At 39.2% G+C, this 18,231-nt stretch overlaps 1 protein-coding gene and 2 long non-coding RNA genes across 9 annotated transcripts; 2 read left to right on the forward strand and 1 right to left on the reverse strand.

Moving 5' to 3' along the window:
• The first annotated feature begins 295 nt into the window (after positions 1 to 295).
• Positions 296 to 1,715, forward strand: LOC124471403. Its single transcript, XR_006956535.1, has 3 exons — positions 296 to 774; positions 1,219 to 1,403; positions 1,690 to 1,715. It is a non-coding gene; the product is annotated as an uncharacterized LOC124471403 (long non-coding RNA).
• Positions 1,716 to 3,616: 1,901 nt separating this feature from the next.
• On the reverse strand, positions 3,617 to 11,415 carry LOC124471343. 7 transcript variants are annotated; one of them, XR_006956512.1, is made up of 14 exons: positions 8,114 to 8,493; positions 7,763 to 7,998; positions 7,489 to 7,539; positions 7,312 to 7,362; positions 7,135 to 7,185; positions 6,585 to 6,638; positions 6,289 to 6,336; positions 6,031 to 6,086; positions 5,667 to 5,784; positions 5,056 to 5,309; positions 4,757 to 4,856; positions 3,926 to 4,164; positions 3,695 to 3,774; positions 3,617 to 3,664 (listed from the first exon to the last, which is right to left on the reverse strand). XR_006956512.1 is itself a non-coding variant. In XM_047025825.1 (14 exons), the coding sequence occupies exons 2-14, from the start codon at positions 8,205 to 8,207 to the stop codon at positions 3,750 to 3,752; spliced, it is 1,377 nt and encodes a 458-aa protein (XP_046881781.1). In that variant the 5' UTR covers positions 8,208 to 8,239; positions 11,342 to 11,415; the 3' UTR covers positions 3,695 to 3,749. The 7 variants fall into 7 exon arrangements, 6 of the variants coding, with proteins under 6 accessions (XP_046881781.1, XP_046881782.1, XP_046881784.1 ...); XM_047025825.1 differs by lacking the exon at positions 3,617 to 3,664 and adding an exon at positions 11,342 to 11,415 and having other exon boundaries at positions 8,114 to 8,239; XM_047025826.1 differs by lacking the exon at positions 3,617 to 3,664 and having other exon boundaries at positions 5,688 to 5,784.
• Positions 9,753 to 11,105, forward strand: LOC124471394. Its single transcript, XR_006956523.1, has 2 exons — positions 9,753 to 9,892; positions 10,614 to 11,105. It is a non-coding gene; the product is annotated as an uncharacterized LOC124471394 (long non-coding RNA).
• Positions 11,416 to 18,231: the final 6,816 nt, after the last annotated feature.

Raw genomic sequence — 18,231 nt, forward strand, 5'->3', positions numbered from 1 at the left:
ATTAACCAATGCTAGTTAACATGGCGGCGCGTGTACTGAATCAAGTCCGAAGGAGAATTTTAACAATTGAAAGAGCATTGAACCAAGGATCCGCAGGACACCGTGAATTGCAAATGATTTCTTTAGTAATTGCAAACTTGTATCGAGTAGAACACCATTTCAGACCTGAAACGTTTCGTGAGCTTATAGAAAGTTTGAATGAGTTGAAGTCATGCATCGATTCACATGAACCAGCTAGCTTGTCTTACCAAGCTCCACGCAGTCGAACAGGTAGCTATGTGTTTAAGCGTAAAAATGAATTGTATGTATTTGTTGCAGATAGTATTAGTATAATAACTGCTGTGTTTTGTAATAAATATTTAAAATAATGCAAGTTTTGCAGCACTTCCTAAACCTCATGAATTTTCTAGGACCATTATGGCTAGCAGTAGGCTAGCTAGATAGATTCAGTTGAACTTATTTTGATACAGAAGTGTAACTACGGTATATTTCTAAAATATGTTTTTTTCTGTTAAGTAAAACATGTTTTGTGTTTTAGGCCAAAGAGGGAGACCATCTATTAATGTCACCAGAGCTCAGATACAAGTGCTCCAAAGACAGGGTTTTACCATTAAAGCAATGGCCAGGAACATGGGTTGTTCATCCTCCTATCTGTACAAAAAATCCATATTGTTGGGTATATCTTTGCGTCATCGATTCAGAACTATTGGCGATGATGAGCTTGAGCAACACATAAGCAGACTACACCAACAGTGTCCACAATCAGGCATAACGGTAATTATTATAGGCCTTTTATAATTCCTGACGATATTCATTACATAAAACATTTATAAATAATATGAAACCTATTTGGTCACTACACCATTTAATATTGTCTAAGAGCTTGTTTTTACCACCTTTTCCAGTGTCCTATTCTATATGAATTTGTCACTGCTACAGTCTCACAGCTTCAGCAAAGTTTGCGTCAGGCATGTTTTAATCTAAGACCTGTCCAAATAGCCAGACTGCTTTTTTAGACTAATTTCCTTAACCAGGAAGTAAATCTGAGCAAACAGAATTTAGGACAAACTGCCACATTGTCATAAGCTTAGCCAGGTTGAAGGCTCCATGGGACCCGGCCACAATCGCGTAACTGAGCCTTCAACTCCACAAAAAAACCCAGATGAGTCTTGACGGTATGATTTTGCCTGTTTAATACATTTGATTTCTCAAATGCAGATGATGCAGGGATACCTTCGGGCTGAGGGGATAACGGTTCAAAGAAGACGGGTTCGTGAGATGCTGACCAGGGTGGACCCAGCTGCAGCAGCCCAGAGGTGGAGCAACGTTGTTGCAAGACGCAGTTATCATGTGCCATTTCCAAACAGTTTATGGCACATAGATGGCCACATGCGTCTCATACGGTAATCACAAATTATTAGTTAATGCTATTTAGTTTAACATTTCAAGTGCGTATTCTCAGTTATCTTGGTGTCAATGTGTTAGTGACCACATAACATGTTCTTGTGATTTGTATAGAGAAACTTGATTTAGAATTATGGTAGTATAACCACAGAAACATTTAAATGACAGTCCATGAATTAAGCCCGCATGTACACATCTGTCTTTAATTTATAGGTACATTCATATAAAATTAAGATGACTGTACAATTAAATACATTTTTCCTTTTTTGGTAACAACACTCCTAGATGGGGGTTTGTGACCCACGCTGGAATTAATGGTCGTTCTCGTGTGATCACGTTCCTGAGATGCAGTACAAACAACACTGCTACAACTGTGCTTTCACATTTTGTCAGAGCCACTTGTCAATATGGAGTCCCATCAAGAGTGAGGTCAGATTGTGGAGGTAAAAACACTTTGGTTGCACTGCTAATGACTTTGTTAAATGGACAGGGTCGTGGTAGCCACATCACTGGCAGATCGGTTCATAACCAGCGGGTTGAACGTCTTTGGAGAGATGTGTTCATCCAGGTCATCCACAGTTTCTACAATCTCTTTTACTCTTTTGAGGAAGACCTAATTTTGGATCCAAATGACCACATCCATAGGTTTTCACTGCACAAGACATACCTGCCTGAAATCCAAAATAGATTGGATTGTTTCAGAGTTGCATGGAACAGTCACAGTCTACGCACAGAGCACAACTGCACACCCAATCAAATCTGGATGGATGGCATGCTTGGAAACATTCACCAAAATGCCACAGCTGTGCAGAGAGTATTTGGGGAGGATCCGTACACAGAGGAAAGCTTGGAAACGATGTTGGGAAGACATGATATTCAGCTACCTCGGTTGCAAGCTGAAGCTGATAATGATGACCTAGACCGGGCTGTCATCGTAGAACCACCTCTGGTTGCTCTGACGCCTGAACAAGAGCAGGCTCTTCAGGATGCCTTGACGGGGATCACAGATTTAAAACCGAGGTATCAAAGCTGCTGTAGAGTTTTGAGTGAATTTGGCATTGGACAGTGAATGTATGTGAGTCGTCCAGTTTCTTGCAGTAAGGTACACAGGAAGACAAGTGTTGTAGCTGATAGTCTGTATGTTTCTTGTAAAGAAAGGAATAAGGAAACACGTGTAGCATTGTGAGAGCTATATAGATAAGGAAAATTGGCCATGTTTTATAATGTAAGTTTAGCAACTAGGCTTCATGTGTACAGTAGCAGCATGGCAAAGGTTTGCAGGCACGCTGAGGTATCCCGAAGTGCAAAATGTTTGAATACTTTATATTACGTGTGAATAATGAAAGGGGAAGCAGCAGTAATACTTTGTATAATGTACCATGTTGTGTTTCGTCTGTAAATGAGAACCTAGTGCACTGTAATGTGGCAACTGTAATCCTACATGTACCTACAATGATGGGTGTATTTTGCAATCAAATAAACCAATAACTCAGTTGCACATTGTTTATTCAAGTATGCATCAACAGGTCAACAGGCTCAGATGGAGAATGTACCTTTAACCAACGTGCAGACAGTTCGAAAAACGATTGCATTTGGGAGAAACAAGATGTTATCCTTTTTAGAATTTGATTATTTCTATCACAAAAAACTCTCAAAGAGCTCAGACTTGTAGCTCAAGTTGTAGCAATGAGGTAATCTGTTTAATTATAGGAGGTGATTTAAAAGCCATCCATTCCAACACTTCCTTTTCAACAAACCTAAAACATCATTTTGTGAACTTGTTGTTATAGCCTACAGTCGAATCAATATGCCATAAACTCTGTACACATGCTGTATACAATGTAGTCTGTGAAAATACCATTAAAAGATCAAACATTAACGGATTACATAAAACCCAAAGTTAAGAAAAGCAATTGAACATTGGGTCTGAAATCAGCAGCCAAATTACAGGCGACACTGAGATCAAAACCAGAAAGGCCAGATAAAATGCTTCCTAAAGTACCAGTTTTAGAACAGAGTTTTATGAACAGGAGAGACAAAAGTGCAATTATCAAAGTGATGGGATAAGAAAAGTAACTGAAGATTATCAAAGCATAGGTACATTTCATTTGTCAGTAACTTAAGGTTTTCCAAAACCTAAGCTGTTTTTTATGGCTGAAGTGACCATTTCCTTCATTGTATATTCGCTATCCAGGCCTCTGGGAAGGTAAAAGGTCAGTGCGCAAGTGGATGCATATGGCATTCGGGACCTGCCTTGTTCCTGGTCATAAAAGTCAATGGTAGGCTGTTCCTGGAATCCAAGTGGAGGAATCATGTCTGCTGAGGTGATGAATATGAGGATGTCCTCAAAAGTGACATCTGCTTGACTGTCTGTTGAGAAAGGATCAGAAAGATAACCCTAACCATCTGAACCGGTTGTTAACATTTGTATACATTTACTTGGCTATATTTAGCATTTCATTTAGGGTAATCCAAAACTCTATTGACATTGTCAATGTGTTTCTAGACAACAGCATCTTACCTTCTACCATCTTGAGAAACACCTCCCAGCTGAAGATGGTGTCCTCTTCCTGCTCTCGTCGGTTGGTGCCCCTGGTACTGTAGTTGACACTGAAGAGTGACTTGAGGGATTGGCGAGTAAGAGGGACGGACATGTCGGTGAAGACTGGCAGGAAGGCAGCATAGTTGGCTTTCACCACATCCCACAAATTCCCCCATGAGTTCAATCCATCGGTGAATTGTTTGATGATGTTTGCAACTCTGTAAATGGATGTAATTACTTAACATGGGCAATATCAGACATAGTTACAGTACAGTATTATTTCTAAACCTCCGGAGATGATTGCATACATGTTTGTAAAGTCAGCTTAAAAGTTATCAACTAAAAAATATTTATGTGTCATTATGATGTGTCACTACCTCATGAACACATAATGTTTGCATATGTATGCAATTGTGTTTGGGATCTCCTCTCTCTTTGACATGTATATGCCACACTCAGCTAACCAGTTGCCTAGAACTTCGGCCTGGAGCAAGGCAGCAAACTCATTTTCATCTTTGCAGTTGAGAATCTGACAATGACAAATATACTCAAGTTTTTAATGCAATTCTCAACTGGTAGACGCAGATCAACCTCTCAGTTTTACACTAATGTGTTAGTTCAGTGTCAATCAAATGTTATACTGCTTGCTCATACCTTCTTGATTTTACTCTGTACATCTTCATCAAGATTTTGCCAACGGAAATCTCTAAAGGATGGGTTGTGGCCACACATGCAAGCGAACAGTGTTTTGTTGAGGGCTCGTAATCCCGGTCCACCATGGACGATCGACCAGCCAACGCATTTTCCAACCTTTAGGTACTTTTGTTCCTGGCCCTGATGGTAGGTGAACAGTAGCTCCTTAGATGGACCCTCAAACACACCGGACTGTTGCACATCCTGCATCAAGAGTCTTTGACAGAGAAAATACAATTTCACAAAGCATCAATAATGAGTTACAAAATAAAGATTCTCTGGCCTTCAGACTATTTAATTTCAGAGTTGCCAAGTCAAGGTCAGTAGTGAGATTGACATGACCAAGTTGGGAGGAGAAAAATATGGGATAAAAATATAATATAATTCTTAATATCATTGCATTACTTATCACCCACCGGAAAAACTCTCTCTGTGGCCCCCCGTAATCTGCTCCTTCCTCCCCAACAAATTCCACCTTTGGAGATTTCTTCCAGCAGAATGATGGTGATGACATTGCTTTAAAAGCACTGTATAGGACTTTCCTCCTATGGACAATAACATGGAGGTCATTGCCAGAGTCGGAAGAGCTGCTTTGGCTGTCCTCTTCATCTTGGCAGAAGTGTTGTTTCTGGAAACATTTGAGGACTGTGGCAAGATTAAGATCTTCATCCTTGAGGAAATATATGAAAATAAAATGATTAATTAAAAACAGAGCTGATGGCTGACCTTTTGAAACATTTCCTAAATAATTTTTCCTTGCTAATATCACAGCTAGTTTGGGTGTAACTTTGCAGACCAACTACAGAACCTTTTGTTAGAGTATATAACTCCCGCAGCTTCATGCTAGGAGGTGCATGGTAACCACGTCCAACACCCTGACAATTTCTCCAGGATTGATCAAAGTTTCTCTGTGACTGATTTAAAAAAAGGCTTGGGCACCGTGTGCTACAACAGTTTTAGCAAGTGACTTAGACCGCTACACCGAGGGGTTTAGGATTATTATTCATTAAAAGACCGACCGACCTACCATAGCATGAAGCAGACTTACTGTGGTGAAATTATTTTCGTCATTTGTGTCATGACCACTGCTGTCATGATCACTGCTGTCATTATCTTCATCATTTTCAGCCAGCATGAAGTCATTTCTACAAATGTGTAAAATAACTCAAATGAACCCTCACTCACCCTAATACACAATTATAATAAACACAAGTGTAATACAAGCAAAGTATTATAGGGTAGTATAACATGAGACCCAATGCCATGTGTTTTATGCTGACTAGTAAGCAGTGCCGAGGAGCTCACAAAATAAGGAGGTGATTTAAATTCAGGCACAAATAAATACATTAACAAATACATAATGTAATATCTTTATCAATAACAGCAAGTACCTGTCTACAATTTGAGAGGCATCCACTGCTGAGCTTGTTGGAATTTTGTAAAACACCTACAAAAAAGGTTTTGTTGATACAAACTGTACATAAATATACGAAAATCTATGAAAATGCAAACAAGCCAAGATACTTTAAGTTTACAGAATTTATCATATATAACCCTCCAATCGATTACAATTATAAAGATGTTCTTAAACTTAAAACAATGCCTGCTTTCTGTTGTTCATTATAACATACGCCACGTAAATATCTCACATCAGGCGTTCCTGCATTCTGCCACTCTAGTGGGTCCAACGTCTCCAGCTATAAGAAGAATATAAACAATTTCTTCCATTTTCATTTCATTAAATTAACTAAGTAAGACAATAAAAGTTAATGGCCGCATTTCCCAGATTCCTTAAGAAGCTCTTAACACTACAAGCTTCTTAGGAGTGTTCTAAGAGCGCTCTAGAACGCTCTTACAGCGCTCTTAAGAAGCTCTTAGCGTTAAGAGCTTCTTAACGAATCTAGGAAACGTGGCCAATGATGACACAACATTAATTTGAGTTTACCTGAAATGACATGTCTCTCTCTAATGAATTTTCCATTAATGCTGCTGCTGACATCTGTTGTAAAATAATTACATAATTACTTCATATTATCGATATGCAGAATTTCTGTGAGAAAGAGGTTTTTCTCCTTCTAAGCCAAGAGGTCATGATGTGGAGCTCACCCCAGTCCACATAAGGGCCTTACTTGTTTCAGGGAACAGGGTTCAATGAGTTACGATACTGTCAGGTATGACCTTTCTAGAATACAAACAGGCTGACCACATGATATGTCATGTAAGGAAATATTATGTGTATTAAGTTATATTTCAACTTGTCCATTAATTGTGAAGTCGCTTGTAACGCATGGTCTCACTCATCTGACCACTTTTTGCTTTGTCTGGTTAAATGATTCGGGGTCTTTCTGAACACAGTCAACCCTTTGTAATTGTTGTGGATCTTTCTGGCCCCCAATTTACACCATTCTATCGATTGTTCATAATTTCATGTTTAGTAGATCAAACAAACTGCCTTTATTTGGGGATTAACTGTCCTTTAAAATAACATAACTTACTTGGCTGGACTGAGCAGGTGTGGTGGAGGGGTTGACCACTGCTGCAGACATCTGTTGAAAATACATTCCACACGTATGTACCTTCAGTCTAGTCCAATGTAATAGGAACTTTGAGAATCTGAATTTGATGTTCATGTCAGCCTTAAAACTAAACTGGAGTAAGTGAACGCAACTTACTTGGCTGGACTGAGCAGGTGTGGTGGAGGGGTTGACCACTGCTGCAGACATCTATTGAAAATACATTCCACACGTATGTATCTTCAGTCTAGTCCAATGTAATAGGAACTTTGAGAATCTGAATTTGATGTTCATGTCAGCCTTAAAACTAAACTGGAGTAAGTGAACGCAACTTACTTGGCTGGACTGAGCAGGTGTGGTGGAGGGGTTGACCACTGCTGCAGACATCTATTGAAAATACATTCCACACTTATGTACCTTCAGTCTCGTCCAATGTAATAGGAACTTTGTTATACCTCATTCCAATGTGTACTCCATCACCAATTTCAAATGTCACGCAAAAAAGAAACACTTCACATTCATAGCATCATACAAATGTGGAGTGCTAGGAGACAGAGTGTAACTTTCATAAAATATTATTTCAGATGCAAAACACATACTTTGAACACACCTGACTTCCAGATAAGAGGTTTCCACGTGGAATTATATAAAGATGGCTTTTTCGTAACTGACGCTTCAGATCCTTCAAAGAGTTGGCATGAAGTGTCATCAACCTTCGTTGTTTATTTGCCTTGGCCACAGTGAAACCTATTAAGTTCAGGTTCACAGATGGAAAGCTCCCACACACAAATGCATAAAATTCACGCAAGTCCCAGGTTAGGTTGACCAACTTGTTCCTCGCAAAACCTTTAACAAAAAGTAATTTCGAAACAGGTTGTTGTAGTTAGACTTTCTGTGGGATTTGACATCTAAATGGAAATCAATAAAAACAAAATTATCAGTAATTTATCACAGCACTTACCAAGACCAGCTTGGGTTAAGCGAGATTTTTGGCCATCTGTGGGAACTCTACTGCAGTCCATTCGGTCCACAAGAAAAAGATTCAGTACTGTCATTGACCTCGGCCGCCTTCCTCTTCTCACAGTGTCTGTTATTCATAAAATTGTAGATAGGCATTAGTTACATTATATAACTTTCATGTCAAGTTAACATAATACAAAAATGGAAATACAATAACAGACAATAATTTATGTTATGAACCCAAAAGGTTTAACTATGACACTGGTCACTCTGGTCACGAAGGGCTGCTACATATTAAGTTAAGCACTATTCTCTTAGTTAGGCGATTCTAAGTTTGCAAAAATGGGGGAGCAAAGGGTAGTAAAAAAAAATTGCTTACAAAAACACGATCAAAAATAATCATGTTATCGTTTTTTGCATTCGTTTGAAAATTCTAATGTTTTCATCCCAACAGTAGGGGGTGCAAATGCACCCGCGGTAAAATCGCCAATCCCTACAGGATCTATGGCCTTTTCTCATCACATTGCTATAGAAAAGTTTTAATATCAGTATTTTGAGAAAGGCCTGTTGTTATAACTAGTTTAACCGTGGTTGTTGTAGCGAAAAGACTCCCTGACTGAAGACAACAAGTTGTTGTTGTCTTCATTCTCCAGCTCCCTCCTTGCTAGGTTAATGGCACGATGAACACGTTGAATGACCCGGGCACTTGCAGTACTATTACTCGTACTATTGCTAGTAGGGCTAGTTATCTCAGATCTTGCGTTCAATCCGATCTCGCTGTTCTCCACAACCTCTTCCATGTTAATAAACCTGCTTATTACAAAAAAATCCTGTACAAATCGCCCTTGCAGTAGACTAGCTATCCCATCTCTTGCAACATGGAAAGAAATCAAAGATTTTCACTGTCGGCGTTTGCGCATGTGTTCACTCTTCAACTCCATTGGTTTAGTTTTAAGTACGCAAATTTGATGCAAATGTATGCTAACTTGATATCCAGAATTGCATTTTGGATATCAAGAATTCGAATTGTTGATATCCAGAATTGAATTGTTGATATCAAGAATTTGAATTTTGGATATCAATAATTGCATTTTGGATATCAAGAATTCCAATTTTGGATATCAAGAATTGCATGTTGGATATCAACAATTCGAATTTTGGATATTAAGAATTGAATTCTGGATATCAAGAATTCGCATTTTGGATATCAAGAATTGCATTTTGGATATCAACAATTCGAATTTTGGATATCAAGAATGAATTATTATTATTATTATTATTATATTATTATTATTATTATATTATTATTCGAATTCTGGATATCCAGAATTGTATTTTTGATATGCAAAATTCGAAATCTTGATATCCAAAATGCAATTCTTGATATCCAAAATTCGAAATCTTGATATCCAAAATGCAATTCTTGATATCCAAAATTGGAATTCTTGATATCCAAAATGCAATTCTTGATATCCAAAATTGGAATTCTTGATATCCAAAATGCAATTCTGGATATCAACAACTCGAATTCTTGATATCCAAAATGCAATTCTGGATATCAAGTTAGCATACATTTGCGTCATTAAAGCTGTAAACCAATGGGTAGGGGAGTGGGGGGAGTTTAAAAAAACGTTGCGTACACTACGCAAGAGTAGGTATTCTGTTGGGTTTAGTCTGCTCCTACCGTAGCAGACGGGTTGGAAGATGTCTATGTAAGTGTTTGTAATGAAAAAGTCTCACAATCTCATAAGAAACCTACGTGGACCACCCAACAAAAGAGGTACTGTACTAGTTTTGGCTTTTATACTTTGTTTTGTTCGATAACTAGCACTACAGTCGAGCTAGCAAGCACACGTTAATGCTACTGTACTCTAGCTAGCTAGGCTAGCTCATCATGAAACGTGAAAAGATATGAATATAATAGACTATACGAGTCTCCAATCCTGTTTCTGAAATGCTACCTGCCAGTAGGTTTAGGGTCCAACACTAGCACCCCTGATTCTAATTATTATCTGGTTGATCAGGTAACTCGTATCAGGTCAAATGAGTGTTGTTGTATCAAAAACCTACAGGCAAGTAGCCCTTCAGAAACAGGTTTGGAGACTGCTGGAGTATACAGACTAGTAGCTTGCGAAAAGTAATGCCAGAGCCTGTCTAAGGAGACATTCTCTGGTAGCCTACGGTGTATGGTGACACAACGTCCTAATTTCCCCAGACATGTCGTCTTGATATGTGGGATGTGGATAAGGTCAGTCACAATTCTGATGATGGAATTGTTTTAAATCTAAGTCCCTTAATATGTAACTCTGGACAAGCTAGTTTTTGTATTCATTTGAAGGCTCCAATCAGGGCATCCATTTTATCTGTGACACTGCTGGGTGGGTGAGTGACGGGGATGAGGTAAAACAGAAAGACTGCAGAATCAAGATTGCATGGAAGTTGAATACCCCTGATCAAAAAAAATGTCCCTCTTATTTCTCTGGTTTCCTATTGAATTGTAGGTGGCCCAGAGTCCTTGGATCATGACTACCTGGCCTGACAACACCAGGCTGACCTTGTCCAAAGCCGCTGTCCACAGCCCACATGGTGGACCTTGTCTACCTGGTTGAACAGCTCATCTGGATTCAGTCGGAAGAAAGGATACAGTTCACCTATGTTTATTGAGCTGCTGGTCTTCTGAACGTGCAAAAATATAAATGTGACTGTAATGGTAATCCAATCTGATCTCGCCAGCAGAAGCAGAAGACAACACCTCATACTCATACTCATACTATTTGATTGATATTTGATATGTCAGCAACCTTAGATCAGAGGAATGTGCCCAGATTGTTTACAAGCTTTTACCTTTACATCTCATGTGCCAGGGATAAGTAGTTATTAGAGGGGGCAGGTATCAATGTAATGTTTTATGTGAAGCTATTAAATGAATCCAAAGTCACATTTATATTGTAAGAATTATAATCGCTTTCTTTTAATAAAGTTTGTTTGCAATACACCATCTCCATTGTGTTTATTTCATTGTATTCATAAAATGTATCATATCTGCATTTATCTTACTAGCTAATGAATTGTACTGTGGCCTGTAATTATTGTGGCTGTCTATTCTGTTGCTGCGGGTTCTCCATTGTATCATCACTGTGGGGATGAGATGGGTTGTCCATGATGGCCATCAGCTACTCTCAGCCTCCCTCTCCAAGCTGTCCAGCGTGATCCCCAGCAGAGAACTCACCTTTGATGAAGAAAGTGTCTTGTTTGTCTTCATTAACGGAGACTTAAGTTCAGTTCTGTATTTTTGTGACTACATGTATTATTGATCTGCAGATTGGGAGAGAAAACAGACCTCTGACAATAAATGACGGCACAACACCAAGCTTAGGTCTCAATCATGTTTCCCAGCTTCAAAGGTCGCGGGAACGTGTTTTATAGGGTCAAATAAAGTCAACATGGATATTGATAGTCAGGTATTAATGGTGTTACAACGGTCACAGAGAAAGATTTCCAGCTCCCAGCCCATGACCACTCAGGGCAGAGAGAGATCATAGGTGGAGCTCTCCCCGTCATCACAAGGGACGTACACCCAGTACTTTTTCGTGACCCTGAACATCTATTCAACCTGACTACACACAATCTACTCTTATCAATAACAAACTCACATGAGAACACACTAAGTATCCATTGATTTGTGAAAGTTCTATTGATTAGTGAATAACAAGAGAGGGCTGAGAACGCAGCCCTGGGGGGTGCCTGTGTTGGTGATCAGTATGGATGAGGTGTGGTCACCGATTCTCACCACCTGTGGCCTCCCCGTCAGGAAGTGGAAGATCCACTTGCAGAGGGAGGTGCTTAGTCCCAGGTCCACAAGTTCGGAGACCAGTCTGGAGGGGATGATGGTGTTGAATTCTGAGCTGTAGTCAAGGAACAGCATCCTCACATACGTATTCCCTTTGTCCAGGTGGGAGAGAGCGGTCTGCATAGTCAGAGCGATGGCATCGTCTGTACACCTGTTGGACTGGTATGCAAACTGCATAGGGTCCAGGGTGGGGGGCAGCGGGGCAGCGAGGAGCAGATGAATGATTTGACTAGCCGCTCAAAGCACTTAATAACACCCATTGGAAATGCCAGTCCTAGAAATTAATGACTGCATCTTTTGTTATGAACTGCATCATTTCAACATATTTGCGAGATAATAAAACACAATGCCAGCCTTTTCCCTCCCACATGAAAAACATAGGCCAAGAGGAAAGTTTAGTAGTTTTATTACAAATAATTGAAAGCTTAATGTATGCCAGTAGTGCTTCAAAGTATTGGGTGGTATAGTCTCATACATTTTCGTGCGTATGTTGGTGTAGTTCTGCCAATTTAGTTGAATTTAATCTGAACCCAGAAAACTATGTTACACATACAATACATTCATAAAAATTCAAAAAAGGACAATGATTACGTTTTTTGGGGTCTCAAAACATCCAACTTCATCCATTTCAAAATCAATGTTGAACTAAACCGAACGCCAACGGATGGCAAAGTCTACAATGGCCGCAGTGGGCAACGCTCTTAGCGTAGAAAATGTTACGCCTTTGCAAACAGAATTTACGTAGACTGCCTACTCCCGCCCACATGAAAGTCATTAGCATACATTGTTGATATCCAGAATTCAATTCTGGATATCAAGAATTCGAATTGTTGATATCCAAAATGCAATTCTTGATATCCAAAATTCGAATTGTTGATATCCAAAATGCAATTCTTGATATCCAAAATTCGAATTTTTGATATCCAAAATGCAATTGTTGATATCCAAAATGTGAATTGTTGATATCCAAAATGCAATTCTTGATATCCAAAATTGGAATTCTTGATATCCAAAATTCAATTCTTGATATCAAAAATTCGAATTTTGGATATCAAGAATTCATTGGTTAAATGATAAAACGGCTTGCCATAGATACGAGCCATTGCAATACATCCACTGTAATCATTAGCGCATGGTGGTGCCGCCTCTCTCCTCCTCATTAGCATTAAAAGCAACAGACACAGAAACGGCACGTCCTGAGGAAAGCTCATTGTGGGACTGCTCGTAGTGGCTGTAATTATGCACCAAGGGTGAATTTCGTGAAAGAGACTTCAGATACAGTATTAGGGGACCACTCAGGCCTATATAAAAGCATCCAAAAACAGCATGCCATGGGACCTTTAGGATAGCTCCAGCCCCCCTGAAATCTGTTCCAGGGAAGAGAAACTCTAAAACATGAATAAGAAGCCCCATCCCCCATCGTCTCCAACTAGCAACAAACACAATAACAGGAACAAGATACAGTAACAGGTTTACTTTATTTGTAAATTCAAGTTGGGCCTCCAGGGACATATAGATGCTTTATTTGTAAATTGAAGTTATATATGATAAATATACAAACACACACTACAGGTTTACATTAAAAGTACACACATTTAGTCATTTAGCAGACGCTCTCATCCAGAGCGACACACACACATACTTTATCAGTAGTGAAGATGATACTGAAAAACGAATTCATGCATTTGTTACATCCCAATTGGACTACTGCAATGTATTATTCTCTGGCCTCCCAAGCACCAACATAAAATATTTAAAGCTGGTGCAAAATGCTGCTGCTAGACTACTGACATCTGATAAAGTCCTATGACTAACCTACAAATCTCTGCATGGATTAGCACCACTCGACCTTTCTGGTCTCCTTGCACCCTATCACCCCGTAAGGACACTAAAATCCCAAGATGCTGGCTATCTGGTGGATCCCAAAATTAATAAAAAAACTGCTTGAGGCATAGAGTACCTCTTCTCTGGAACAAATTACCTGTCTCAATTAAGGAGGCTGATTCTGTTTCGACATTCAAAGTTAGGTGTTTTCTTGTATTTTGTTTAGTCAGTTCTACGACTGCAAACGTTTGTGTGTTCTTTTAATGTAAACCTGTTTTTAAAGTGTCTTAGTCTCTGTCTACGTGAAGCCAGGTCACTTAAAGACAACCCAGGAATATTTGTACTTAAAAATAAACCTATATACCTAAAATGTCTGTTTCTGTTTGAAACATCTTATGATAATGAGCTGCAAAAAAGGTATTGTCAGTTTTATTTATTGTAGTAGCGTTATCAGGGATGGTTCCTTACAGAAACAACCCAGTAACACCGGAGATCAAGGTTGACAACTCTATGCTACTTAGCCACAGGGAAACTGCAGCTATGCAGCACAGCAGAACTAGTTATACCATCAGCAGAACACATTACAGCATCAAACAATATGCTCTCTGCAGACCCCACAATTCATACAGCTGCCTTTATGCATTTTGGCTATTCGTTTATAAGATGCACATGTAAGAAACAATTGGCTAAACATATACTTGTTTAATTAGTGACCCAACCTACAATTGAACATCTTCATTTGAATAAGGAAACATTTTAATTTCTAAAACGTAACATAATAACTTGTTATACAATATTTCTAGGATTAAATAATTGACTGAGATCCATCCCCTATCAGCCAATCATTGTAACCAAAGCTTGTTGACATCATCCATAGCAACAAGGTCAACCCCTCCTTGTTTTAAACTAATGTAATATGGTCCCTGTTACATTGTTGACACTGATACGGTTTCTCTCCTGTGTGTCCTTATGTGTTTTATCAGATAACTATTTTGAGAAAAGGATTTGCTACATTTCTGACATTAATAAGGTTTCACTCCTGTGTGTGTCTTCATATGAAAAACCAAAGCACCTTTTCTACTAAAAGTTTTGTTACATTGTTGACACTGATGTTTTGTTTTTCCTGTGTGACGTGTCTGTGGCATATCTTCCCTTGGCAGAGCCTCACTGGCTTGTGTCCTGTTCAGAAGATTCAGCACTCCTCCATGTTCCTCCTCCTCCAAACTCTGAGCTGTAGGACAGTCTGGAGCTACAACAGAGAGGGGCTGAGAGTCACTGCCTGGTTCTGGTGCTGCATAGTCTTGTCCATCAGGCTCTGCTTTGATTTGCTCCTCAGTTGTGTTGCTGGGTAGAGAGCAACACAACTGTGTTGCAGTTTGGTCAAGATGTGAACATTCAGAAAAGCCTTCCTGATCAGAGTCATGTTTCACACTGGTAGAAGTGAACATGGAGTGTGTAGTTTCAGACTGCAGTCCTTGGAGCTGCTCTTCCTCCTGATTGGTCCAGAGCTGCTGTTCCTCTTTAATCTGTTGGGGTTCTGGGAGAGAGAGCTGCTGCACATCTGGGGGAAAGAAGAGGATGTTTGTGATCAACTTAGTCATTATGCAACCCAACATGTCTGACAGCTAAAACCAGACCAATTGTGGTGATCTTTGCATAATATGCTACACATCCAAGGCTTGAAATTGTGACCATTTTGGTTCCATATGCTCCCAAAATTGTATCTATATAACCTCAAAATATTTTTTGGGAGCATTTGCGCGATTGCAAATAATTGTTATGCTGCAGCCTACATTAATTTCTTTACAAAACGCTTGCTAATGAGCCTACTGCAAAGTGATTGCTGTGAGCTGATACAGTGACCGGTCTACCTATCTACTATTTATGTTTTTTAACTTAAATGCCGATTTTAGTAAAAATTATAATTAAAAGGCAGGGCTCTACAGTGCAAGTATTTCTCCCGCTTTGCCCCCTAAAAATAGGTGCGAACCGGTTAAAAAAACTGATAACGATCATTGAAAGAGAAAAAACAATTCCCCACTATTTTGTTTTAATTAAGGTTAAGAAATTATATGAATTGGCAGTGCCCTTATTGACAATTATTTTGTAAGCTGCTGGTCTGTAAAATCTTTAGTTACATTTTAGTTTTAACAATTTACTTTATTAGTCAGTGCATTCATTTAGATTGATAATCCCAGAAAAAAACATAGTATCCCAAACAAAGCAGTTGAACCAAAAACACAAACCAATGCATGCAGAATTCCATGTTCTGTGAGCACTGGAATATTCCAGGCTATCCAAGACAACAAGACAATTCGTGGACATATCTTATGACTGCCAACTAAGTTATCCCAGTCTTCTCGCTCAAAGTCAATCACCTCACTTACGGTGTGTGTCCACTACAGCAAAGCGATGCAAGCGACGACATGCTTTCCATTTATTTTCAATGGAACCAGGCGAATCGCTTGCGTTGTGCATTGTGGGTAGCGACGCAATCCAAGCAATTCGAGTTGAGATTTTCTCAACTTAATGAAAATGAGCGATTTTCACTAGCGATGGCCAGTCGGATTGTTTTCCTGTTTCTCGTAACGTAGCAACCATGGTAAATATTTCTAGCTTTCAGTTTAAAGATGGAGGAGAAACAAATCGTCTGGGTGGCTGCATACCCAGTCCCGTTGGATACTTCTCTGTTTTCGTAGAGAGAAAAAAAAAGAATGATGCATGGCGCAGGGTTGCCGACCTTGCCAACTTTGTTGGCTATAAGCCAAAAAAGATCAAAGATCAGTTTTCTGTCAAAATCTTTTTTATGTTTTGTATAGTTAACACCCTAAACTTAATTGTAATGTACAAAAAGTATATGATTACTGTGAAAAACAGTTAATTTTAACGGTTTTTGGACATGTTAGCTAGCAAGATTTTCAAGCCATGTCAATAAAAATAACTTGCTCAGAAGTTATTAATATAGCCTAGTAGTTAAACTGACATTTACATTCACAACGTGATTATGATCAAAAGGATTTCCTTTCCATATTCGCCACAGTAAAGTAGAATGAAACGGAATGGAATCTTTGAATGCAGTTTTCAGTATAACAAATATCGACATGGGATTTTGTATTTTTTATTCAGAAGCTTCTTAAAGCATTCTTTATCGACTGTATAAATGGAAATCATGTCTTTGGCCAAATAGTATGTTACAGCAGTCTTGTCGCAGTTAATACCACTAGCAAAAGCAATCGCTATCGATGTTCTTTGCCAGCTCTGGCGTATTAGGCTAACTGTGGCAGATTTTTATGGGATATTACAATGCACTCATCGTACAGTGTCTTGTGGTGGTTTTTGAGGTGAGAAAAAAGGTTGTACTGCCTCTTATGCGCTGTACCAACCATACGGCACATTTTACATATTGCATTAGCCTGAGCAACATCTGTTGGCTTAAAGCCAAAGTACTTCCACGCTGGCGAGGAGGCATTATTTTGGGCGACTAACGACGTTTCCTTTCAATCTCCATAATTTTGTCGTCTCCCTGAGCCCCACTCATATTCTTACTTTTCTGTACTTTTCGCTCCACACACTCAATTCGCAGTTCGCACTTTCTCTTTCTGTCCTTTCACTTCTCCCTTCTTTATTACACTGTCTCTATCTCCCTCTTCACTCACGCTGTTGAAGTGTGCATGTGTGACAGGGCAACTGGCCAATGAAATATGCAGGCCCTAAATTGATCACAACACACAGCGCCGGGCGCATCTCTCCACAAAATAAACAAAATATTGCATACTTTTTGGGACATTTTCGATATTGATACTGCAGAACGTGATATCGCAAAAACAATATTGAGTCGATATATCGTGCACCCCTAGTGACCAGGTAGTGTGACATTTAATCTTTCACTTGGCATAAAAAGGTGTAAACAACAAACATTTTGTGCAGTAGAAGTATGTAAAAGTTGTATTTTGATCGATATTGCGAGTACGTAAACCCAAGTAACAGTGACTTTAGAGAACTACAATTCTGCATGAATCTGTCCCAGTGTCAATATGCAGGGTATTTGCACGTCGGCCACCGTAGCGACACATTTCCCAAGGACACAGGGATAAACAAAACACATCGGTTGAACAGGAACTTAACAGCTAATAACAAACATTGACAAGACATCACCAAAAAAAAACACAGCAATACATACTCACATGAAACAGGACAAGGACAAAGTGAGAGGTTTGCTAAACTAAGTGAGGTATGTATGAACAAAGCATCTGTCTTTAAAAGTATGTATTTCAAGTGTGTATGTCCATGTGGGGGAAAGAAAAGAGTTTCCGCGGGAGAACCAACTGACCGAGTTTTTAAACCAGGGATGTGTAATGCGATTGGGTAATGGAAAATACAACAGGTGGTGCAACTAGGATGGGTGTCCTCTGTTTGGCCCCTCAGCAGTCAGTCAATGGACTCAT

The sequence above is a fragment of the Hypomesus transpacificus genome, chromosome 9, assembly GCF_021917145.1.
Source record: "Hypomesus transpacificus isolate Combined female chromosome 9, fHypTra1, whole genome shotgun sequence".
Taxonomy (NCBI): Eukaryota; Metazoa; Chordata; class Actinopteri; order Osmeriformes; family Osmeridae; genus Hypomesus; species Hypomesus transpacificus.

What these genes read in the sequence shown, in the direction of transcription:
- LOC124471343 (XM_047025825.1), bottom strand. Translation starts at nt 8,207, where the DNA reads ATGACAGTACTGAATCTTTTTCTTGTGGACCGAATGGACTGCAGTAGA. An exon ending in CTTAACCCAAGCTGGTCTTG is followed by an intron (nt 7,999 to 8,113) that starts GTAAGTGCTGTG and finishes TTTTTGTTAAAG; the next exon opens with GTTTTGCGAGGAACAAGTTG. An exon ending in TAAGTCTGCTTCATGCTATG is followed by an intron (nt 5,310 to 5,666) that starts GTAGGTCGGTCG and finishes TATTTCCTCAAG; the next exon opens with GATGAAGATCTTAATCTTGC.